Consider the following 27,395-nt stretch of genomic DNA (forward strand, 5'->3'; position numbering starts at 1 on the left):
TGAGTATGTATGTATATAAGACTTTTTATTTTATATAATTTATTTATCATACACAAAAGTAAATAATTGTAATATGTATATGTATTTATGTTTGTATATAAGTAGGTATGTATGAATGCATGTAAATCGTACAACTAATATTAATTAATTTACTTTGTAATTAAAGTTACTGTATAATATATGTATGTATATAACATTTTCGCACTATACTCATATATACATAATTATGTATGTATGTATGAATTATGTATTGAATTAATTTTCACGATTTCTTTAACAAGAGATAAATATTTTTACTAGCGAAAGTGATGTAACGGTTTACATAATAAATTGCTCGCAGCCAGCCAAAACAAAACTGTCTACATAAATATCGATTAAAAAATTTTGATAAACAGTCCACTCGGCTCTATATTAATCACTCAGTGGATGTGGCCCACTCATGAACTGGGGCAGGGGAACCTACGGGGTCGGCGAAAGGCGTGGGTATGGTGGGTATGACTACCCACCCTGGAATAAGCGAATTACTGTCAAATAATGGATAAAAATTACAATAAAAACTTCATTACATTTTTACTTGTCGCTTGATTACTGACCATAACTAATTTGTAGAATAATATAATCACTCATGCCTACCACTTTTATCGCCGATTCAAACTATCCAACCAGATTTTGTGCGTACATCCTTCACTCGGCCCTGATTGCAGCTGAGGAGCTCTTATGGTTTTATTGACAAATTTTGCTGAAAAATGTTTATTTTTCGTATAAATGTACGTAGGTCTTAATATTGTAAAATTTTATATAAGCAATTATTTAAATTCTAGACTGTTTTAGACAAAAAAGTCGCTCAACTATTTTTTCAAAGTACACAGCAGCGAGAACGAAAATAGCAGTGTCAGTTTTTATAAAATTTCGTTAAATAAATTCTTTTTTTTTTATTTCGATATGTTAAGCAAAAACTTCTATGAATTATTTCACCAACACAAAGCAAACAAATCTCAAAAAAAAAAAATTTTTTTTAAATCGGGAGAATTTTGAACTTTTAATTTGGAGTTTTCTGAGTTTTATGAGTATGCAGTTTTGTAGCCCAATCAATTCCAGTCTAGCAAAGTACAAGTAATAGATCCCTGAAAACTAACAATGATTTTTAACAACTTTCTTCCGTAGGGAAGAACAATCTGAAACATCCTGCGGAAAACAAATTGTCAAAAATCAATGCGGGTTTTGAGAGATCTCCTTTTTGTACTTTGTTAGACTTCAATTGCTTGGCCTAAAAAAATTAACACTCAGAAAAAAAATACAGAAAAATTTGAAACATAAAAATATGTCGAATTTTCGATTTTTGTTTTGAAAATCTGAACAAAAAAAGGATCGATATTCTTGTAAAATTTTAAAATTGTTTTGAAAACATTTTTGAGATTGATACGAATAGTTTCAATTACAAAATTTATATGGGTTTCTTCTTGAATTATCGTAATTGAAAGGAATATATTTAGTTGACGAAATTTGATGAAAATTGCCTCTGCTGTTCGCTGCTGTTGTTTTATGCATTATGCTCTTTTGCAGTTACTTAAATTTTTTTTTCAACTAACTTTTAATTCCATATATGTAATTCAGCCCAAAAAAAAATGCATACAGTTACATCACTTTTTTTCAAAATTTATCCCTCGTTTGGTACTTCTGATTTAAATCAATTATTAATTTTCGCTTATACAATTTGTTCGAGTATTCAAAAACGCTCCCAAACTCCGCTTTATGCTTTCGTTTTAAATTTCTATTATTCTCCTTAAACATTTTTTTAAATCTCTCGCAATCTTATGTGATATTTAGATTGTTGTTGTTCTGTAGCAACACATTGGTTTTTTCTTTTATAATTAAACATACAAGTAAAATACAACAAATGTTTTAGGCTGTAATCTTGTAAATTTGCTTATATGCAGTTTATTAAGACTCTGTAACTCAAACACAATTTCTTAGTTAATTTTTTGCTTTTATATTTATTAGTTTTATTTCTTTTTTTTTTTTGAATTTTCTAAATGCTATAATGCTTTTCAGTTGCAAACGATTAACATAGGACTTAAAAATTAAAGATTTTATTTTCTTAACTAAAAATTTTATTACAAATTCATTCGGTTGCTTACATTTTACACATACACATCTTGTTGTAGTGCAAATTTACATATGCATGTGCGTGCATTTATATTTATGCTTTTCATATAAGTTTAAATTTCTTTATATAGTCGATTTCGTCTTTTTTACATACATTTCTGTTTTGTATTTTTTTTGTTCGTCATTCAAATGATTTCATTGAATTTCTTGTATTGGTATAAAAGTTTTATTATTTTTGCATTAGGAATTCATATATGCTTTTATATATGTACGTGTGTTCAAATGATTGTTTTCTAGTTGTTCTTTAGTATTAGTTTACGGTATAGCACGTATACCTTCTAAAGTTGATCTTAAAACTAGACTGCCTTCAACCCAGAAATTCGGGCGATCAATCATATTTTGCCACAGAGAGAGCTCCTTTCCAGTTGCATCCATCCATTCGACGGGGCGTCCATAACTTTTGCCTAAAAAAAATTAATTAATATGTAAAAGAATAGTCATTAAACAAAAAGTTCAGCAAATAAGGTCGTAAGACAACCTTTAGTATTAAATAGGGCAAAAAGCCAACATTCAATTTTGATTTTGAAATTTATTGATATAAGAAATCATCGATACCACCTCTCAACTCAAGAAACATTTTTTGCTGAATTTTAATCCATTTATAACTTTTATTTAGCCAACATTTTTTTTCGCACTTAGCCTTCTAGAAAGGGATACGCGATTAATACGCCATAATACTGAGGACATACTAAATTGTGAGATTCTACTACTTTTGTTAGCGGGGAATGAAGTTACCTAGGTATTATTGTTGTAGCGATAAGAACACTCCCCGAAGGCCTTGGGGAATGTTAACGAAGTTTATGGTCCTTTGCTGGATCCGGTACGTTCCGGTAACAAGCACCATTAAGGTACTAGGCCGACCATCTCAGGAACGATTTGGTATAACCACATGAAACGTTCTAGGCCATCCCGCCCTCCCAACCCCTAGTTCCATAAGGAACTTGGGGTCGCAAGAGCCTCGGCTGTTAAAGAAACAGGATTCGCCACGGGCCACGAGCCTCTTGAAAGTGTTGCGCTATCCTTTGAATCAATTTGGTATTTTAGTCAACTCTTACGACAGGCATACCTGCCACGGGTATATTCTAAGCCCCCTAACTCGCTGGGTGGGTTACGTAGTTGTAAAAGGTTCGTGTAACTTATTCAACAAATTGATATGAGGTTAGATTTTTTTCACCCACTTTATCGCTGAGCCCATCCGAAAACTGATCAAGTACACGACGTTTGCACTAATTCTCTGAGATCAAGTTTCACGAACCTCGCAAAACAACTCAGAAACTCAGCACCGCCTCTAAAAATTTTTACGCAGGGGATAATCAGACCACCGCAACGCGAATATTAAAGAAATACATCTACCAAGAAGGAAGTCTAGCCTGATAAGAGTAAAGCTCAGAAATTCCTTCTGAAAATCCGATGTAAGTTAGTTGGTTGGCAGGTGTGCTACGCTGCTCCAAGTAGCGGGCAGTCAGTCAGTGCACTTTCTCCTTGGAGAAATTGTTACTGGCTGCTCTTACATTACTTGATGTAATGAACCTACCTATATCCGTTATGGATCACCTTGCAAATATCTCAAATGCCGACAGTTTATAGCTCCCTAGAGTGTGCTAAAGCCGGGAATTCGGTCAGTCAGTAAGTAACGGTTTCTTTGCGGCCCTATTCGCTTTATCTCCTGCAAATTGTATTGAATGGGACAACCATTCTCTCAGTATTGAGCCACACGGGGGAATTAAGCGTTATGAGTGCTGCTTGACAATCTAATGCATACATGGCATCCCGTCTCTCTCAGTCCCCCACTCAGCTCCTCTAGACGTAGTACTTCCGTTTGGAAGATACTAGCGAAATCAGGAGATGGAAAGAAAGATACGCCCTAAGCTGCTCCGAGGAAAACCAGCTTCCCCGCCATAGCTAGTCAAGGCATTCTACTATATATGGACAACTGTTCTGATTCAAGTGGATATTGGAATGCCATTAACTCTTCGCCAACCACGCAGCCTCTTTATGAAGATTAAGCTATGAGATCCATCACATAGCTGCTCTGGTAGCGTTGTTTTTACATGTCTGCAACTTGGTACACTCAGTCCTACTTTTTCCGGCATCCAGTAAAAACTTTTTTGATTTTATTTAACTACTCCTGACTTGTGACTTAACCCAATTAACACAAGAAAACAGTCGATTTGCTTAGAAGGTCTAATGTGGCTTTATCAATAGCTCCCGAGATGGTCAGGCTAGTACCTTAATGGTGTTTGTAATCGGAACGTATCAACATCGATAACAGTCCCCAAAAGCTTCGGCGAGAGTCTTTGCAGTTAATACAACCACAACAACAAAATCCACAGATGCGAAGATACGAGGGCCAATAAGATCTTTCCCGAGGCAGGCGAACTAGAGAAGTTCTAATCAACAGTAGTTAGCATACTTCTCATTTACTATGATACTATAGGGTCGACCAGCTAAACAACGTTACAAAAGGAACACTGATCTATATTACTAAATACCGGGATGTATTATAAGCTCGACAACAGATTTGCCTGTATGTTGTATTCATATATCCTCTGTTTCTCTAAAACAGATTGTATGGTTTCGACCTCTTTGTATAAAACAGATTGTATGGTTTCGACCTCTAAATCATCTGTTTGAGCACTTTGTGATCTTGAGTAATTTCTTTGTGTCTTAGGGTCTCAGGGTACGATAAGACGAAAACGAAAAATAAGATTATCCACTCAGTTCTTGATGAGTTAAAATCACAGTTACTATGGTATATCAGTATTCCCAAATGTAGTATTTGTATGGATTGTCTTACCAGTTCCCAATGAAAAACGTATGCCGCCCAAAAACTCATTACTAGCCAAACGATCATGATCCCACACAGTCAATTCTAATGCACGTTCGGATAAATCGTACAGCGATACGTCATCATAGATGAATGTGTAATTCCAAGTGGGATGTAATGAGCGTTTTACAACTGGCGTCTTTTGTTTAGAGCTACGGGTACGATCTGGCAGAAGATAACTGAAAATAAGAAAATTTCGTGGTTGGTATTAAATTGTTTTTTCTTTTCTTTTTTTTTTTTTGTTATTCATATAAAGGCAAAGGACTCGAACTTTACTTACCTTTTACAGAACGCATCACAGGTACCATTCACTTTGATTGGCGTCAAATGTTTGGCCTCTTTAACGAGCACATGCAGCTGACCACCCTTAGCTGAACGGTCACTGCGTGAAGCAACCGATTTGATGCTACCAAATTTACGTAAATTCGAACTACCGCTGCTGGTGGAGGCGCTACGCTTAAATCCGGGTCGTACCATCTCTGGCGGTATATACTTTAGACCAACAACAATATCACCGCGATAGGTAGCCACTTCGTCGAATGGCTCACTCTATTAGAAATGGGGGTTTATAAAAAAAGGGGTTTCATTCCTTCTTCTCGCCAATATACTTACTCTCTCTTGCAGCAAATACCATTGTGATTGTGGATTATCAAAAACTTTGCCTTGCAAATTTACGCTTACTTCGCCGAGGAAATCATTGCGTCCAAACATATCGGAGTGCCAAACAGTTAGCCATAATGTACGTGACTCCAAACTAGATACGGGCATGTGAAAGCGGAGCACTTCATCGAAAATTGGATTGAGTGTGTGTTTCTTGACTTTTGTTTTCCGTTTGCCAGCTTTGGATTTGTCCGGCAGCAGGTAGACCTAGTATGGTACGTGGTGCGAAGAGGATGTTAAGTTATTTATACGAACCGAAATTAATGTTTGTGTTTAAACTCACCTTAACGTAAGGATCACTGCGATTACGTTTAGCATCGACGGCGGCTAGATCCTTGCAGCGCACTACATGTATTTCCAATGCACCAAGTTTGTAGTTATATTGTATACCGAACTCAACTTGGCCCTTCACCACGACTGTGCCATAACGACCCTCGCCGGCACCGGAGTAAACGCTGGCCATAGAATCTGAGCGGAGCTGCAGATAAATGAAAATAAAATAAATAAAATAATAATAATAATTTTATTTGCACTGAAGGCCAATGTAGCTAGTGTGCTGTTAAATTAGTGTAATATTTTATATTATCCTAATAAATAATAATAATAATAATATTAATATAAAATAGGTAAATGAATTACAAATTTTTTAAGAACAAAAAACTTAAAAAAAAACTAGAAAATAAATAAATAACATCAGGAAATATGAATAATATTTAAAATGTATATTAAATATCATATTCTGCATTTCAATTTTATTATTTCGCAGCATCTCGAAATTGGTTTCTTCCTCTTCGTATTATTTTGTTTCTTGTTTATTTATTTATTTTTTTGTTAATTACTCAACTGAGTCATTTCTTAAAAAATTTTAGAAATCTAAAGCTGTAAATTCTTTCACTACATTGTGTTTTGCTAAATCACTGTTTTTTCAGACTTACAAAAAATTTGTTTGACAACAACTATAAAAGCAGGTGTTTTCCACGTGTTAATAAACATGAAGAAGTATTTACAATGTAAAATTGGCTTTCAAAATATTTTTATATGCATACTCCTTTGTTCTTGCTTTTTACGAAATATATAGATGCTCAAACATATACATACGTATATATGTATATATGTACGTTAGGGTAGTCCCCCGACTTGTTTAGCAAACACAGAAGCTCTTGGGATCCTATTTGTGATAGCTTCTCATTCTTTATAGGTCGGATAGTAGAATACTAACATTTACGGTAGGTTCTAGAAATCTTCCAGTATTTGCCAAGAGAACGGAGTTATTCTATATCATAAGTCCTGGCACCTTATTGGGGTTTTTCCGTTTGGTCGTCAAATTCTCTTAACACTGTGAACACATTCAGTTTATGTGAGGTTTTTACTAACCGGCCAGTTTAACCTAACCTAAGAGTACTAAGAACTTTAAACGTTAAGGTGGAAAGTAAGCCCAAAATTGAATTAACTATCTATCACAGGGTCGTGCGCAAGGGGGAAGGGGTTTGAACCCCCCATGGGCTTAAAACGACTGCATTTTTTTCATAAAAAGTGGTAGATGGAAGAGTGCATTTGTTGACTGATAGCAACTCCTGTTTTTATTAATTTTTATGATCATTACTATGAGCTTCCATATGTTCAAACCCCCCATAGACAATTCCTGCGCACGCTCCTGATCTATCATATTATGCCTAGGGATCATTCCACCACTTTCCCCTTTGAAACAATATATTTAAATAATTTTAACTGCCCCGGTGGTGTGGCGATAGCGTGCTCCGCCTACTACACCGAAGATCCTGGGTTCACGCCCCGGGCAAACCAACATCAAAATTTTAGAAACAAGTTTTTTTAAATAGAAGAAAGTTTTTCTAAGCGGGATTACCCCTCGGCGGTGATTTAGCAATTTCTGCCATGAAAAGCTTCTCTGTGAAAAGTTCGGAGTCGGTATAAAACATGTAGGCCCCGACCCGCCAATTTGTAGGAAACATTAAAAGGAGCACGACGCAAATTGGAAGAGTTGCTCGCTCTAAAATCTCTTCGGAGGTTATCGCGCCTTACATTTATTTATTTTATAACAGCCATATATATCGTAGAAATCCAACCATTTTGCGAATTTCGGGATTGTTTTCCGGATCGTGGGCAGTTTTGAGAAAATTTCGAGATCATTTTGGGTGACAGTTTCGCAATTGTTTTAAGAATATCTAGACCGTTTCGAGATAACTTCAGAACTGTTTTCGTTATCATTTCAAAGGTATGTCCGGATCACTTCAGGGTCATGCATTTTTGTCGGACTATCTCGATCAATTTTTAAAATTTCGGGATCGTTTCGTAGCTACTTCCAAATAATTTCGATTTTGCTTTGGAACCACTTTGGTGACCACTTCAGGATGGTTTTAAGAATATCGGGAGTATTAGGAGGTTATTGCAGAAACGTTTTCGGGATCATTTCAAAAGTACGCCCGCGTAACTTCGGGATCGTTTTGGGACTATTTTGGTATAATTTGGAATAACTTCGTGACTGTTTAGAATATTATATTAAAACAATATACCACATTTGATATAAGACCCGTATAGATCGTGGAGTTCAAGCAATTTACTGAATTTCGGTATAGTTTCAGAACTATTTCGAGATAATTTTGAGATCACTTGGTAACAATTTCGGGATCGTTTTAAGTACATCGGGACTATTTCAATATAATTTCAGAACTGTTTAGGTGATCCTTTCCGAACTATGTCAGCATTACTTAAGGGTAATTGCTCGGATGATTACAGATGATCTGGACGATTAAGGCATTGTTTTCGGTATCTTTTTATATTCATATGGACACTATTATGCCTTTATTTCGGTATGGTTTTTTGTTTTAAATTTACATCATTTCTGATTTCGGGATTGTTTTCAGAATCAGGATTGTTTTCACAAGCAATTAACGGCCACCGTGGTGTGATGGTAGCGTGCTCCGCCTACCACACCGTGTGCCCTGGATTCACACCCCGGACAAAGCAAGATCAAAATTTTAGAAATAAGGTTTTTCAATTAGAAAAAAATTTTTCTAAGCGAGGTAGCCCCTCGGCAGTGTTTGGCAAGCGCTCCGAGTATATTTCTGCCATGAAAAGCTCTCAGTGAAAACTCATCTGCCTTGCAGATGCCCTTCGTGGTCGGCATAAAACATGTAGGTCCCGTCCGGCCAACTTGTAGGAAAATCAAGAGGAGCACGACGCAAATTGGAAGAGAAGCTCGGCCTTAGATCTCTTCGGAGGTTATCGCGCCTTACATTTATTTATTTATTTTTATTTCAGAGTCAAGGCGAGGATATTTTATTACTAGCCTCATATAATTTCGTGATTATTATTGGCACCATTTTGGGATATTTTTTTGGAATCAACTCGGGGCTATCCCGAACCATTTTAATTTTTCATTTTAATTTTTCATAGGGAGTAGCTCCAGATTAATTTGGGATTGTTGGCCTTATATTTTTTCGACTTTTTCGGGATCGTTTAAGGACTGTTTTAGCAACGTTTTATGGATTGTTAACAAGATTAAATTGATACGATTACCTGATCATCAATTCATTCATAGTAAATGTTATACTGAAAGCATAGCGTTCAGCTTTGAAGAACATTTCTAATGAAAATTTGGGTATTCACGTTTGTTTGTGCTATAACAGGGCTATCACGAAAGTTTGGAACTTCCTTTTATATTTTTTCTTCAATAAATAATACCATACCTATTTTGGCCTAGCTAAATAACCATATATTTTCGGCAGTTTTTAATGGCTGACCTGCTTAAAAACTTTACAAAGATTGTGTAAAGGACAAACAAAATTTACTCAAGATTTAATTAAATACACTTTAAAAGATATTAAACTCTAATTGTTGCCTTTTTTGATTCTTTCCTTATTAGCATTTTCGAATTAATATTTGAGTTTGTTGTCATTTCTAATCACTTTTTTAGAGATTCTTTAATTGTTTACGAGTGAGGGATCTAAAAGGGGTCAGTCTAAATGCAAAGAGCAACGAACTACGAGAGCTGTCGACACATGCAACCAGTTCGTGAGACTTCAAAAATTTACAGTTTACTTTTTTGGATATATTGAAGCATTTTGTGATATAAAAAAATTCGAGCCGTAATTTTCTACTATCTGAAATAAGTTTGGAGCACCCTTATAAACCAATGTAGATATCATAGTACAAAAGTGCAAATGTACAGCTGCATTTGTAATTTATGAGTTTGTTCTCATTTCCTCGTTCGTCACAGTAATGATTTAGCGATTATGCAATAAATGTTGGGCGCTGTTTTAGCTACTAATTGTTGGTTTTTCAAAGTCTTAATGTCACTCATTCTTTAATACTTACTAATCGTCTAAATGTCGCTAAAATATTTTTTTTCATTTAGGAAATGTTTCGAACCTAAAGGGATTATTGTACTTACATCAGCGAACAAAAAAACAGCAGTGGCAATTTTTTTATCAAGTTTCGTCTATAACATGGCGGAACCAGGAACAGGTGACTGCCGGAAATCAACTGATTGGTACGTTTTCAATTTTATTCAAATCATTTGACACTTGAACTTCCGGCGCCGTACGATTTTGATTAGTCCATCTTCTTACAAAAATAAAGTATGTATTTTCATTTATGTTAGTATGTACATATGTCATCGTGCTGCCACCTTGTATGGTTCCGCCATGGTCTATAAAATCGTTGTTTATGTCATTTTGTAACTGAAATTATGCAAAGCAATATAAAAAATGTTTTCGAAAAAGTTCGGAATTTCGATAATATTGTACGAAAATTTCAAACTCAATCAATCAATTTTAATCCAAAAAAGTACAAGGTATAGGTCTCTCAAAATAAGCATTGATTTCCGAGCATTTTTATTACGAAGGCTGTTTCAGATTTTTTTTCATACTAAGTGCGCTGAATTTTTGTTCTTCTAAAAACTAAAAAAATAACAAGTAAGGAAGGCTAAGTTCGGGTGTAACCGAACATTACATACTCAGCTGAGAGCTTTGGAGACAAAATAAGGGAAAATCACCATTTAGCAAAATTAACCTAGGGTAACCTTGGTAATGTGTTTGTATGACATGGGTTTCAAACGGAAGGTATTAAAGAGTATTTTAGAAGGGAGTGGGCCATAGTTTTATAGGTGGACGCCATTTCAGGATATCGCCATAAAGGTGGACCAGAGGTGACACTAGAATGTGTTTGTACGATATGGGTATCAAATGAAAGGTGTTAATGAGTATTTTAAAAGGGCCTTAGTGCTATAGGTGTACGCCTTTTCGAGATATCGCCATAAAGGTGGACCAGGGGTGACTGTAGAAGGTGCTTGTACGATATGCGTATCAAATGAAAGGTGTTAATGAGTGTTTTAAAATGGAGTGGGCCTTAGTTCTATAGGTGGCCTTTTCGAGATATCGCCATAAAGGTGGACCAGAGGTGACACTAGAATGTTTATGTACGATATGTGTATCAAATGAAAGGTGTTAATGAGTATTTTAAAAGGTAGTGGGCCTTATTGCAATAGGTGGACACCTTTTCGACATATCGCCATAAAGGTAGACCAGGGGTGACTCTAGAATGTGCTTGTACGATATAGGTATCAAATTAAAGGTATTAATGAGTGTTTTATAAGGGAGTGGCCCTTAGTTGTATATATGAAGGCGTTTTCGAGATATCGATCAAAATGTGGACCAGGGTGATCCAGAACATCATCCGTTGGGTACCACTAATTTATTTATATATGTCATACCACGAACAGTATTCCTGCCAAGATTTCAATGTCGTTTGATTTCGCCCTGTAGAACTTTTTCATTTTCTTCTACTTAATACCCACCCATTTTACAAAGTCTTTCCTAAAGTTATATTTTGCGTCAATAAACCAATCCAATTACCATGTTTCATCTCTTTTTTCATATTTGGTACAGAATTATGGCATTTTTTTAATTTTTCGTAATTTTCGATATCGGAGAAGTGGGCGTGGTCATAGTCGGATTTCGGTCATATTTTATACCAAGATAAAGTGACTTCAGATAAGTACGTGAACTAAGTTTAGTTAAGATATATCGATTTTTGCGCAAGTTATCGTGCTAACGGCCGAGCGGAAGGACAGAGGGGCGACTGTGTATAAAAACTGGGTGTGGCTTCAACCGATTTCGCCCATTTTCACAGAAAACAGTTATCGTCATAGAATCTATGTCCCTACCATATTTCACAAGGATTGGTAAATTTTTGTTCGACTTATGGCATTGAAAGTATTCTATACGAATTAAATGAAAAAGGGCGGAGTTAGGCCCATTTTGAAATTTTCTTTTATCTTATAGTAATAGGATTAACGTGCCTACCAAATTTCATCATGATATCTTCAACGACTGCCAAATTACAGCTTGCAAAACTTTTCAATTACCTTCTTTTAAAAGTGGGCGGTGCCACGCCCAATATCAAAAATTTTACTAGTTTTCTATTCTGCGTCATAAGTTCAACCCACCTACCAAGTTTCATCGCTTTAGGCGTCTTTGATAATGAATTATCGCACTTTTTCGGTTTTTCGAAATTTTCGATATCGAAAAAGTGGGCGTGGTTATGGTCCGATTTCGATTTTAAATAGCGATCTGAGATGAGTGCCCAGGAACCTACGTACCAAATTTTATCAAGATACCTCCAAATTTACTCAAGTTATCGTGTTTACGGACGGACGGACGGACATGGCTAAATGAATTTCTTTGTTCGCCCAGATCATTTTGATATATAGAAGTCTATATCTATCTCGATTAGTTTATTCCGTTACGGATTACCGTTATGCGAACAAAGTTAATATACTCTGTGAGCTCTGCTCATCTGAGTAGTAAAAGTTTGTTTGAAGACGTTTGTGCGATTGTTTTACATACATATGTACAAATGTAGTTTCAATTTCAAAATTCATAGGAGTATGTTTCTAAAGTTGTCGAAAATATTGAGGGATTTTTATATTATTTTACATTTTTGGGTTTTGTTAATAGGCTTATTTTATTTTACGTTCTCGGAGCGCTCTTAATTTAGGAATCCAATATGAGCCCGAAATATGTGAAATATATGAGCATCCGAAATATGATCATATAAGGGTCAAAGATGACTTGATACGAAACATTTGTTTACGCTCTCGATTTTTTCCCTCTCACGAAGGATTTATCTCAAATTTCTGCTGGCAACAATTACAGATAAATCCCTCGCGCCAGCTGAAGCGGGTGCCAGAACAAAAAATGTGCCAGCTAAACCGAAAAACGGGCCAAAAATTTCGGTAAACTTTAGTTTGTCATACAACTGTACAAATGCGTTCAAAAATTATGGGAAAAAAGACAAAAATACTTGTTTTAGTGTAACTATTATTAGTTAGAAGGCGAAGGGTAAATATTATTTCCCACTCAGAAGTTATCACTAAAAACAGGTTTTGTAAATATGAAGTCCCGATGCAACGAGTCCATTTTGTTTACAGAAACTTGAACATCAGACATGTAAGATAAGCCCGATCCACTAAATGATGTTAACTATTATATCCTAGGTCCGATTTACTCAAATTTCAAAATAATATTTGGTTTTCACTGTGAGTTAAATGCGTTACAATACTTGACTAATTAATTTAATGTAAATTTTACTTATATTTATTTATTTTTAACTCTAACTATTCGTATTATTGTAAAATGAGTTTAAAGAAATGAATATTTTTCGACTGACATTATACCCAGCTGTAATCGTACGCAGGGTATTATAACTTTGATTGGATAACGGTTGGTTTTACAGGTATAAAGGAATCGAGATAGATATAGACTTCCATATATCAGAATCGAAAAAAAAAATTTGATTGAGCCATGTCCGTCCGTCCGTCCGTGCGTCTGTCCGTTAACACGATAACTTGAGTTAATATTGAGATATCTTCACCGAATTTCGTATACGAGCTTATCCGGACCCAGAATAGATTGGTACTGAAAATGAGCGAAATCGGATGATAACCACGCCCAATTTTTATATATATAACGTTTTGGAAAACACAAAAAACCTGATTAGTCAGTAAATAATACACCTAGAATGTTGAAATTGGACGTGTGGACTGATATTGAGACTCTTGATAAAAATTTGAAAAACATTTTTTAAATGGGCGTGGATCCGACCACTTGTGATAAAATCAATTCTACAAATATTAATTATAAATCAAAAATCGTTAAACCTATCGTAACAAAATTCGGCAAAGAGGTTGCCTTTACTGCAAGGAATACTTTAAAAAAAATTAACGAAATCGGTTAAGGACCACGCCCACTTTTATATAAAAGATTTTTAAAAGGGTCGTGGACGAATAAAATAAGCTATATCTTTGCAAAAAGGGGCTTTATATCAATAGTATTTCATTTCCCAAGTGGATTTATACCAATAAATAGGAAAAACTTCAAATTTAAAAAAATGGGCGTGCCACCGCCCCTTTTATGACTAAGCAATTTTATATGTTTCGGGAGCCATAACTCGAAGAGAAATTAACGGATCGTAATAAAATTGGGTACACAAATTTTCCCTATAGCAGGAAATATTTCTAGAAAAAATGGACGAGATAGGTTAAATACCACGCCCACTTTTATATAGATGACTTTAAAAAGGGTCGTGAGATAAAATAATAAGTTAAATCTTAGCCAAAAAGAGCTTTGTATCAATCGTATTTTGTGCCATTATAACAAGAAATAGGAAAAATTCAAATCTTGAAAAATGGGCGTGGCACTTCCCCTTTCTTGCAATGCATTTCCCAACGTTTCTGGAGCCATAACTCGACGAAATATTAGGTGTTTAACAGGAAATATGTTCAGTAAAAATGGACTAAATCGGTTCAAACTGGTATGTATGCTTTTTCGTTCATGGACGCTTCGCCTAGTCATATCTTAGTTATCCGCATTTTAACAATGTACGTAAGTATTATGGACTTTCTTGATTGCAACAACATATTGCACCCGCTGTATATCCCGATTGATGTGTCGAGTCTTCGTGTGTCTTCGATTAGACCTGACGCCAAGTATCATACATTCCAACAAGGCTTCCCAATATGCTACCCCTACTTTTAATAACTAACTTCGAATATCCGATCTGACCGAGGCAATCATAATCCCTTATTTGATGCATACTTTTGATTCTGAAAAGAGTCATGTAAGAAGTAAATTATGTGCTTAATAGGAGTCTCATCGGACTCCCTTTTAGGGTTCCTATTGGAATTCTATTTAGGAGTCTGATCGGGCTTCTATTTAGGCTCACTTAATGTATGAATCATATGGGACAATCATCGGCCGCAGAGAAATGCGTTCATTTCGGTCTCCAAAATGAGCTCATAAAGAAAATAAACGCTCCAATTTAGGACACCTTTCTGACTCTTTTAAGATTCCGAATTTTTGCTGGAAAAGGATTAGAAAATAAGTGGGCACAAACGAACATCATTCTTGCTTATATCATCATTTGTTTCAAATTCTTTATACTACTTACACCCAAGGAACTAAGACTATCACGATTCTGATGCATTGCCACCAAACGATCAATATCCTCATCCGATTGTGTGGGCCATGTTTCGCTGGTAGCGCTGCCGCGTGATTGGATCGGACTTGCAGCTGCTTCATTGCGTTTAACAGTAACTGGTGATTTGGTAACTTCCTCAGCAGCGGCTTTGGCTTCTTCTGCAAATAAAAGAAGAAAAAGTAGAGAAAACGAATCAATAAAAAATTTAATTTGTTGTTGTAAAAACCAATCACAAATATATGAGTGATTGGCACAGTAAAAAATAATGGTAATAATTAGTATACAAATAAGGTGCTGCTGCTTACACATATTTATGTTTTGTTCGACTGAGATATTTTGGGGAAAAAAATACTTCAAATCAAATGTTTAGTAATTGTAAAATATTGCTCATAAATATGTAGGCTGCATGCGCAGCACTCCCAATTGGTTGTAGAGTCGCGCTCCTATGGCGCTGATTGTGCAAGAGCTGCTTAAAATATTCACAGAAACAAAAAAAAAAACAAAAAAAAAAAAACGTGTCCAATAGCCGGTTTTCTACAATTACATTAAGTGCACATTGTTTTTGTTAACTTTTCATTTCGTGCACACACGAACATAAGAATGTAAGCCGGACCGTTACATAAATTTGAAAACAAAAAAAAAAAAAATATGTATATATGTACATTAGAGTGGAGTGAAATTTTTTTTTGGCATTTTCGTTTTGAAATACCTGTAAAAAGTTGCCGTTATTGCTCACAAATATACATGCAAAATTTTATTTGGCACATGATACATTTAGAGGTGCCCCCAACATTATAAACTTAGAGAAATTCAAAATTTCTTATCGAAAAACACTAAAGTATAATATTCACAAATTAACGCTAAATCATATTCTGTGTCTTCCCGTTGGCAACAATTTGACCTTGAATAGTGCGTGGATAGGTGAGGGAGGAGAGGTGATTTCTCTGCACTTGTCAATCGTTGCTCGAACGCCATTAAGTGAGCGCGTCGCGCGTGTTATTGTTATTCTACTTGTGAGGAACATTGATTTTAAACACTGCCGTTAAGGAAATAACACTCATGTAAGTAATATTTTCAAATTGCTGTTTACAGATAAATACAATTCAGATCGTAATTAAATATTTTCGATGTGAGTTAGACCTATTATTTCTCTTTGTTACAGTAAAATGTCACAAGTCAAAATACGACAAACAACATGTTGTCCTGTGTTTGGTTTGCCAGAGAAGTTACCAGTGTCTCTATTACCAACTTATAATGATGTTATGAAGTATTACTTATTTATTAGATACGAATTAAAACCTGACAAAACAACAAAAGAGCCCACAGTTCATGATATATCCGAAAGATTGGCTACGGAAATTTTAGATATCTGGCGAAAAGCGTCGCTTCCCACTGTCAGCTTTAAGAGACTACTACAACTTATTCGATCTTACCATGACAAATATAGACGCTTACTAAAACCTTATCAGGGCCGTCAAACGAACAAGAAATATCAAGAAAAGATAACTGAATTTGTTACTGAGTCCCAAAGGTTATTTGATATTTGCAGTTGCAAATGCAAACTTATTAACTCAAAATGTACTTGCTCAAAAGACAGCCGTGTTCCCAAGGAAGAAGTATCTTTCTTAATTGATCAAAGAACTATGAGAAAAATGATGATAGGCGGGGTAGATTTGGTTGCGACAGTAAAAAATATGAAAAAAATAAAAAGACAAGAAAAACAATTACTACGTAACAAAGAGATAATGGATCCTAACCAGTCGTCTTGTTCTCGTTCTTTGCCTGATGTCTTAACGACCGAAAGTACCAGTTCAAGCAATAATAGCGTAGCTTCTAGCCATCATCAATCGCCAAAACAAATAGCTGCTCCGCCATCAAAGAAAAAAAGATTAAATTTACCATCATTAGCTCTCGCCTGTGATCGTACTGGAGTCTCTGACAGAACAGCTTCTATTATAGCTTCTTCTGTGTTAAAAGATGTTGGAATTATTACATCAAAGGATCTTAGTGCTGTCATTGATCGTTCAAATTTGCGCCGTGAAAGAACGAAAGTCAGATCAGAATTACAAGATGCAGATTGCAATAAAAGTATACGCGGTATTTATTTTGATGGCAGAAAGATAAAACTTTGGTAAGCATTCAGAAGAAAGGCAAATTTTATAGAAAAGAACTACAGAAGACCATTATGTGATTTTATCAGAACCAGGAAGGGATTATTTCGGGCATGTTACGTGTGAGTTGGGAACTGCTAAAGGTATTGAAATTACCATAATAAATTATTTGAGAAAAAAATCGGTGAAATTGGATGAATTAGTTGTTGTTGGTTGCGATGGTACAGTTGTGAATACAGGTTTCAAAGGAGGTGTTGTTCGGTTAATGGAAAAAGAACTTAGTAAACCATCACAATGGTTTGTCTGCCCGTTACATTCGAATGAGTTACCATTGCGACATCTTTTGTTGCATTTGGATGGAACAACTACAGGGCCTAAATGCTTTTCAAGTCCTATTGGATCTGAATTACAAAAATGTGAATCAATGCCAATTGTCCAATTTACCACCATTCCCTCCTTATTACCTGAAGTCACTAAAAACGAGTTGAGTACCGACCAAAAATATCTTTACGATGTGATGACAGCTATCAGCACTGGCATTTTTTCTCCCGATTTAGCTAATATTACACCCGGACCTCTTAACCAATGCTACTAAACCAGACCCCGAAGAAAATTGAGTGATATTAGCTACGTTCGTAATGAGAGTTTATGGTCCAATGTGGTTCACAATAAAATGTAATCCCTCATGTACAAACGGAGCTAAGCACCTGTGGAAAACAATAACCCCAACTCGATACTTGAACGAGCATTTATAGAAAATCATTGATAAGGTGATCCAAGGAAATGGATATTTCGGTCATCCAAAAAGTATTCTTGTTGCTATGCTTGCAGACGACAGAGAAATTATAGATACGTAAGCTGGCTTATCAGCGAATTTTGAAAGCAAGAGCAGATAATACTCAAGACCTTCGTGCATTTAAAGTGCCTGCTTTAAATTTCGATGCCAAAGGTTATAGCGACTTAATTACGTGGCAAGACTGTAAGATAGCTAAGCCACCTCTGACTTCTAATTTATCTGACGAAACCTTGAAAGAGATTGTCAAAAGTGGTTTGACTACGTGCCAGAATATCAAAGATTTTCCATGCCATACCCAAGCCGTAGAGCGCGTTATCAAATTTTTTCATACAACATCACTCCACCCTAATGTACATACATATTAGAGATATACGCCGCCGATTTTGGTTGTTTTTCGCACGCCGCCGTCAACAATATCGGCGCGGCGGCGGTGCTGGTGGCGTCCGGCGCGTTTTATATTTTCTCGTTTAAGACTGTTTAGTAAGCTGGGTTGATTTGCATGGACGAAATTTAACCCATATCGCGCCATCGATTTTTCGATAGATTTTGGGCTCAGGAAAAAAAGTTCCACTAAGCATACCCAAAAAAATAATTTTCGAGCCTGCAAAATTTTAGTTTTTTGACTTTTTTTCTTTGATTTTTAAGGTTTTTTTCATTACCTACTTAAAAAATTTTCATTTCATTTTAAAATTTTCTGTATACCCTGTCCGACTCAAAATTGTCTGCTAAAAACTTTGGCGATAACAGTTTTTTGAAAAAAAAAAATATTTTTTTGGGTTTTGAGGAGTGTTTTGGTGAAAAAATTTATTTTTTCGCCATTTTTTTTAAGGGTTTCTTCAGAAACGTGCAAAAGTGTTGCCGATGAAAACGGGTTTGTCTCATAGTTCCTATCCCACTTAAAATTATGCGATAAAAACGTTGGTATTAACAGTTTTAAAAAATTTTTTTTTTTGGTTTTTGGGACTTACCAATAAGTATACCAAAATGATCAGGGGACGAGCTAAGTTGATTTAGCCATGTCCGTCTGTCCGTCCATCCGTCCGTCTGTCCGTTTGTTTGAACGCAAACTAGTCCCTCAATTTTTGAGATATCTTGATGAAATTTGGTAAGCAGGCATATTTTGATGGGGGATTTGACATTTGTCGGAATCGACCGGATCGGACCACTATAGCATATACCTCCCATACAATCGATTGTGATGTTGCAAATTTTACCACAAGCTTACGTATTAGGCATAATGGTTGTCTGAAAAATCGTCAAGATCGGACATATGTATAAAAAAAAATAATAGTTTAAAAAAACTAAAAAAATACGCTTTTATACCAAACCGAACTAAAAAATAGAAAAAAATTTTCAATTAAAAGGAGTTTATATAACAGTGGTAGAAGGTCAAACAATCTTTTATAGTTAATCACCTCAAAATAAAATTATAATAAAATTTAAGTTATTAACAGAATAGTTTCATTCAAATTAAAAAGCGTGGGTTGCATTTGACTACATTTCATATCTTTCCTCTCAGATAGTTGCCAATAGAATGATTGCAACATTCAATATCAAGCACCCCACGCTTTTTACTGTGAATTAAATTATTCTGTTAATAACTTAAATTTTATTATAATTTTATTTTGAGGTGATTAACTATAAAAGATTGTTTGACCTTCTACCACTGTTATATAAACTCCTTTTAATTGAAAATTATTTTCTATTTTTTAGTTCGGTTTGGTATAAAAGCGTGTTTTTTTAGTTTTTTTAAACTATTATTTATTTTTAATTTTTTAGTTCAAGTAATTTTAAAAGTTTTAGTTGAGAGTGATGAAACCTCGAAACGCCAGTGGTCCATGGATGAATCCAACCCCATGGCACCGAAAAGGGCCAAGACGCAGGGAGGCTGGACGCGGTCTTTCGCCGAAATTGCCAAGGGTCGGAAAATCATTGGCATTATAGATGAGAGCAGCGAAGATGGCAGGATCCCGAAACAACAGTGGAAGTGGATCGAGGCCGCGCTCGCTGCGGTGCATTCAAAGTGGTAATAAGGCCAATTGACCTTATGTCACCACAACATCACATTAATGCATTGTCATCTAGCCTTGATACGTGTGCAAAGTTTCAATCAAACTTATGGCCATCCAAAGTGGTAATAAGGCCAATTGACCTTATGGCCGTTGACCTTATGTCACCACACCATCACATTAATGCATTGTCATCGAGCCTTAATACGTGTGCAAAGTTTCAATCAAAATTATGGCCATTCAAAGTGGTAATAAGGCCAATTGACCTTATGGCCGTTGACCATTTGTCACCACACCATCACATTCATGCATTGTCATCGACCCTTGATACATGTGCAAAGTTTCAATCAAACTTATGGCCATTCAAAGTGGTGATAAGGCCAATTGACCTTATGGCTGTTGACCTTGTGTCACCACACCATCACATTAATGCATTGTCATCGAGCCTTGATACGTGTGCAAAGTTTCAATCAAACTAATAGCCATTCAAAGTGGTAATAAGGCCAATTGACCTTATGGCCGTTGACCTTATGTCACCACACCATCACATTAACGCATTGTCATCGGTCCTTGATACGTATGCAAAATTTCAAATTAATCAGACTTCTAGAAACCGGTGAAAATTAAGCTCACAGATTCCGTCACATACAGGCCAAGCTAATAAAAGCGTGTTAAAAAAATCCCATACAACCGATTGTTGAGATAAGAGGATTTTTTTTTTTATGTCCGATCTTGACGATTTTTCCAGACTACCATCTATGCCCAATACGTAAGCTTGTGGTAAAATTTGATGTTAAAATGAAGCAGTAAAGGGGCAGAAATGGCGAAAACCCTCTTATTGAACAATCGATTGTATGGGAGGTATATGCTATAGTGGTCCGATCCGGTCGATTCCGACAAATGTGAAATCCCCCATCAAATTATGCCTGCTTACCAAATTTCATCAAAATATTTCAAAAATTGAGGGCGGACACAGACGGACATGGCTAAATCAACTTAGCTCGTCCCCTGGTCATTTTGGTATACTTATTGGCGAGTCTAACGGAAACATATACATAAAAAAGGATTTGGAGCCTTGAAAATGAAAACAATCAATTTCGACCAAAACAAGTCCCAAAAACAAACAAAAGAATGTTTTTTAAAAACTGTTAATGCTAACGTTTTTATCGCATAATTTTAAGTGGGATAGGAACTATGAGACAAATTCGTTTTCATCGGCAAAACTTTTGCACGTTTCTGAAGAAACCCGTCATGAAAAAAACCTTAAAAATCAAAGAAAAAAAGTCAAAAAACTCAAATTTTGCAGGGTCGAAAATTATTTTTTTGGGTATGCTTAGTGGAACTTTTTTTTTTTGAACCCAAAACCTATCGAAAAATCGATGGCGCGATATAGGTTAATAAATCGACCCAGCTTACTGTTTAGGCCATTTATTGTTCATGTCGAAAGTTGGTCGAATATGGTCAAAAGTGGTATCAACGGATGCGCATCACTGCCAGTTATAAGAAACTAGTCGCGAAATTTAACTCTTTCTAACTGTTCAAAAGTTATTTAAAAAAACAGGCGTTTTCGATGTCAGCTTAACACCAAAGTCAGTGTCCAATTTACCAAGTTATTAAAACAAAACACTGAAAAAAAAGTTATATAGCTCGGAAGCATAGCTCGACAAAAGCATCCGTTGGAAAGTCTTCGGAGCTACGCCTAGAGCTTCTAGGAAAGTGACGTCGACGAAGGTATGAGTTCGAAGTCGCAGTCCTATAGCTTCTGTGCTGGCATATGATGTGAGGGTCAGAATGCGAGGTAGCGACTGGTGGTCGGGATTGCTACTGTTCGCACATCGGGAATTGTAGCTCTTAAAAACAGCCGAAAAAACTGGAGGCGCCCTATGCCACGAGAGTCATGAGTATTAATATACCATTAATAGCAACCGTAAGTCGCCTTCGTGCGTGACCGCCAAGGAGCCACAAATGATTTAAAGAAATTGTGTTCGCGACGATTACTAGGAGTTAACCCTAGGTGAAACTATGCTTTGAACGACATATACAGACAAACGTGTGACTATTTTATGTATCTCTATTTCTTTTCAATTGTTTTTGTTTTTATCGGCCTATTGATAAATGATTCCAGGTTCGATTCGAGCTCAAGGCCAGAACAATAATTTTTTTCAAATGATAATTATTGTTACTTTTTTTTTTTTAATTTTTCTAAATTTGAAAAATTGTATTTTGTTTTTGGAATAGTAAGTAGAAAATTTTTCAGACAACCTGCAATAGCTGCACAGATAGATCCATTTCGAAGGGTGCTAAGCCTTCATCATCAGTACGCTATAGGCATGCTGCGCTAACCATTTAGCTATACAGCGGTGGTTTGTTTGACTGGCAAATTTGCTACTTCTATTCCTTTTTACCAACTATCTATCTGCGCAGCTATGGCAGGTTGTCTGAAAAATTTTCTACTTACTATTCCAAAAACAAAATACAATTTTTCAAATTTAGAAAAATTAAAAAAAAAAAAAAAGTAACAATAATTATCATTAGAAAAAAATTATTGTTCTGGCCCTGAGCTCGAATCGAACCTGGAATCATTTATCAATAGGCCGATAAAAACAAAAACAATTGCTAATAAACCATGAGCACTTGGGAATGTCAAACAAAGTAATTGACAATAAAAACAAAAATCCAGCATTATCAGTGATTTGTACCAGATGGCGCAACACTGAATAAATATAGTTGGTAAAAAGGAATAGAAGTAGCAAATTTGCCAGTCAAACAAACCACCGCTGTATAGCTAAATGGTTAGCGCAGCATGCCTAAAGCGTACTGATGATGAAGGCTTAGCACCCTTCGAAATGGATCTATCTGTGCAGCTATGGCAGGTTGTCTGAAAAATTTTCTACTTACTATTCCAAAAACAAAATACAATTTTTCAAATTTAGTAAAATTAAAAAAAAAAGTAACAATAATTATCATTAGAAAAAATTATTGTTCTGGCCTTGAGCTCGAATCGAACCTGTAATCTATTTCTTTTCAGCAGACGCAGCAGTACCAATTCCAAAGACCGTGGTTTTGTCCCCCAGCGGGTTAGGGGGTCAGATTATACCTGCGGTAGGTATGCCCGTCGTAAGAGGCGACTAAAATACCAGATTCAAGGGGCTGTGTAGCGCAACCCTGCAGGTTGCCAGCGCAATATATAGCTTCTCCAAACCCAATTGTCAACCTCACCTATCCGCGGCGAATCCTGTTTCACTAACAGACGAGGCTCTGGCGACCCTAAGCTTCTTATGGAACTTGGGGTTGGGGAGGGAGGGGATGGCCTGAAGGTTTAATGTGGCCACATAAATCGTTCCCGAGATGGTCGGGCCAGAACCTTAATGGTGCTGTGGTACCGGAGCGTACCGGATCTGTATCCGGCAAAGGACCATCACATCGATAACACTCCCTAAAGCCTTCGGGGAGCAACCATATCGCTACAACAACAACAACAACTGGGGTTAGGTTCGAAGCCTCTGTGGAGTAAGTGAACGAGGGACAATCCCTCCGCAAGGAGCTACTCCTGAAAACTTTTGAACGGTCTGCGAGATCTTTAGGATAAACCCCGGATCTTACCGAAATGGCCAACACGTTGATTTCCTTAAATACATACAAACAAAACCCTAAATATTATTTTTTTAAATAGAAAAATCAAGCTTTTTAAAGTAAGAACACCGGCGTACGCCGGCGCGCCGGCCACGCTGCCGCCGCTGCTAAAGTGATCGGCGTAAACCTCTAATACATATGTAGGTAAATAAATTAAAAACAACTCTATTTCAACCTCAATCAATAGGTTAAGAAATTGGGTAAATAAAATGTTGTTGAATGCGAAATGACACGCTTTGCGGTTAAATTAGTAATATCCGGACGGCTTAGAGAAAACACTTAAGTGACTTGGAGGATATACATTTGTATTAATAGAAATAAATTATAGAATGCATAACAGCTAAATTGTCTTTAAACTAGTTTTTTTTTGGAATTCTTCCAAGAATTGATTTGGTTTATCTAGCTTCCCCCTTTACCCAGAGACTCGTCAAAACATTTTGTCAATTGAAAATGAAAATTGAAGATCAGCCTACCAAGGACAGTAGAGCCTGCAACACCACCTTAATACCGGCGACTCCAACGGCCGAATATAGAGGAAACGGAAGGTAAAAAAGAGTGGATGGATGAAGAAAGAAAATATTAGTAGTCAAAACCGAAGCCAATTTGTTATCGAAGCCTTAATGGTTTGTTATCGATGAGTTATCGGTTCATTTTAAATGGGTTATGGGTGCGTTATTAATTTCTTATAGACGAATTATCGGTTGTTTATAGATATGTTATCGACGAGGTATACAGGTACTTATGTATGTGCTGCCATTCAATTTCGAGTGAAATTGAGCCTATTTATATTTTGCCAAATACACCAAACGAATACGAGTGAAAGTGAAATGCAGCACATGCCCAATAGACGAGTTTTCGATTTGTAAACGAAGTGCTATATATTTCCTATCAATAATAAAGGTTATCAATGAGCTGCCGATTTTTTATCGAGGCGTTATCGGTTTTTTCTTCATCTCTGCGCGGTGAATTGCTGCCTCCATTTAGGAGAGCCGACCATCGACCAGATTTTCACAATGCGCCAAATCTTGGAAAAAAACCCGTGAAAAGAGAATCGACACACATCACCTCTTCGTCGACTTTAAAGCCGCCTTCGACAGCACGAAAAGGAGCTGCCTATATGCCGCTATGTCTGAATTTGGTTTCCCCGCAAAACTTATACGGCTGTGCAAAATGACGTTAAGCAACACCATCAGCTCAGTCAGAATTGGGAAGGACCTCTCCGAGCCGTTCGAAACTAAACGAGGTTTCAGACAGGGTGACCCCCTATCGTGCGATTTCTTTAATTTGATGCTGGAGAAAATTATACTAGCTGCAGAACTTAACCGCACTGGAACAATATACTATAAAAGCGTGCAATTACTGGCATATGCTGATGACATTGATATCATCGGCCTAAACACCCGCGCTGTTAGTTCTGCTTACTCCAAGCTGGAAAAAGAAGCGGTAAAGATGGGTTTGATGGTGAATGAGGACAAAACGAAGTATCTGCTGTCATCGAGCAAAGAGTCAGCGCATATGCGCCTTGGCAACCACGCTACTGTTGGCAGCCATAATTTCGAAATAGTAAAAGACTTCGTTTATTTGGGAACCAGCATCAACATTAGCAACAACATCAGCACTGAAATCCAGCGAAGAATCAATCTTGCCAATAAATGCTACTTTGGACTAGGTAGGCAATTGAAAAGTAAAGTCCTCTCTCGGCGAACGAAAATCATACTCTACAAGTCACTTATCGTACCCGTCCTGCTATATGGGGCAGAAGCATGGACCATGACAACAGCAGATGAAGCGGCTTTGGGAGTGTTCGAGAGAAAAGTTCTTCGAAATATTTATGGACCTCTACGCGTTGGCGATGGCGAGTACCGAAGAAGATTTAATGATGAGCTGTACGAGCTATACGCAGACATCAACATAATCCAGCGAATTAAAACGCAGCGGCTGCGCTGGCTAGGCCATGTTATGCGAATGAAAGATGATGCTCCGGCCAAGAAAGTGTTTCTATCGGAACCCGCCTATGGAAGCAGAGGTAGAGGGCGGCCCCCACTCCGTTGGAAGGACCAGGTGGAAAACGATTTAAACTCCCTTGGTGTGACCAATTGGCGCCGGTTGGCGAAGCGAAGGAGCGACTGGCGCGCCTTGTTGGACGGCCATAACCGTTTAGACGGTTAAGCGCCAATTAAGTAAGTAAGTAAGTTATCGGTTTTTTACAGAAAAGCTATCGATTACTTATCGAAAAACTATCGATCTGGTACCAAAAAACTATCGATCTGTTATCGAAATATTAAAGATTTATTGTCGAAAAATTATAGATTTACTAAGTAGTTATCGTTAGCGTTACTGATTTGTTATCAAGATGTTATTGGAAAATATTGAATTATCGTCTGAAATAACATCAATTATTAGGGTTTTTATCGAAAATTTGTAGATATGTTATCGAAGATTTATCGACTTGTTATCAAAATGTTAACGATTCAATGTTAAAAAGTAATCAATTTTTTATAGCAGTTTTTTTTATGAAAGGTTTGTTATCGGCTTGTTATCGTTTTGTTATCGACGACTTATCGGCTTGTTATGAAACAGACATCAATATAAAATCAATTACACATCTGTAACCCGTCGATAAATAGCGCGTAAGAAACCAATTAGAAGCCGTTGACTCGACGATAATAATTCGCTATCGACAAAAAAAACGATAATAAAACAATAACTTGTCGGGAACGGTTGTAATCGATAAGAAGCCTTGTCGGCTTTTTTACTCAAATATCCGAAATTATTTGTTTCTGGCAAAGTTACTTCTTTTGTGGTATTACTTCAACAACTCAATGAGTTCTAGTTAACTTAAAAACATCAGCTTTCTAGACGTACACCTTTATTGTTTACCCTTCACTTTAGCCCGGGAAAATTTGATTGGAAAACAACATTTCGGAAATTAAAAAAGCTGCCAAAAACGTTTAAAGTATATTCGAAACAGCTGTCGCCTTGTTCGTCTTGATGTCATGTTGTTTAAATTTTTCCCAAATTATTTAATAAATAATAAATTAAAAATTGCTTAAAATAAATGTTTTCATACATTTAAAATCAATACTGCCTAAGCGGGCATATTCATATAAATAAACCCCCCAGTTATTTGACGTAAAATTCATATGGATCAGATATACTGCACAGTGCCTGCAGAATCTGATCACTAAACGGTTGACCAACACTTTTGTTCTCTGAATGAGCTCAAGATCTCCTGATTAATTCGTACCGTTGTTGTGATCTGCAAAAAATTTGTAGGGACTGTGCAGTAAAAGAGGGGGCAATGCGCCATGTTTGCAGACTTGGTGTTGTTGTTGTTGTTGTTGTAGCGATAAAGTTACTCCCCCGAAGGCTTTGGGGAGTGTTATCGATGTGATGGTCCTTTGCCGGATACAGATCCGGTACGCTTTGGTAACACATCACCATTATGGTACCAGCCCGACCATCTCGAGGGAACGATTTATATCGCCACATTAAACCTTCAGGCCATCCCTTCCTCACAAGTTCGATGAGGAGCTTGGGGTCGACAGAGCCTCGTCTGTTAGTGAAACGGGATTCGCCGCTCGAAGGTGTGGTTGACAATTGGGTTGGAGAAGCTATATATTGCGCTACACAACCCCTTGAACCCCATTACAGACTTAGTTATATATAATGCTGTTTTGGATTATATGTAAGAC

The 27,395-nt window shown here is 36.5% G+C and overlaps 1 protein-coding gene across 2 annotated transcripts in view; it reads right to left on the reverse strand.

The window, feature by feature from the left end:
- The window catches only part of btsz (bitesize), a 184,930-nt gene continuing 157,535 nt past the window's right edge, over positions 1–27,395 (reverse strand). For both annotated transcript variants that reach the window (XM_067760931.1, XM_067760930.1), the window contains 6 exons: positions 15,122–15,309; positions 5,937–6,131; positions 5,606–5,860; positions 5,274–5,542; positions 4,964–5,172; positions 1–2,570 (listed from right to left, as the gene is read on the reverse strand). In XM_067760931.1, the coding sequence (XP_067617032.1) occupies positions 2,422–2,570; positions 4,964–5,172; positions 5,274–5,542; positions 5,606–5,860; positions 5,937–6,131; positions 15,122–15,309 (1,265 nt within the window). In that variant the 3' untranslated portion in view covers positions 1–2,421. The remainder of the gene's footprint in view (positions 2,571–4,963; positions 5,173–5,273; positions 5,543–5,605; positions 5,861–5,936; positions 6,132–15,121; positions 15,310–27,395) is intronic.

The sequence above is a fragment of the Eurosta solidaginis genome, chromosome 1 (assembly GCF_040869045.1).
Source record: "Eurosta solidaginis isolate ZX-2024a chromosome 1, ASM4086904v1, whole genome shotgun sequence".
Taxonomy (NCBI): Eukaryota; Metazoa; Arthropoda; class Insecta; order Diptera; family Tephritidae; genus Eurosta; species Eurosta solidaginis.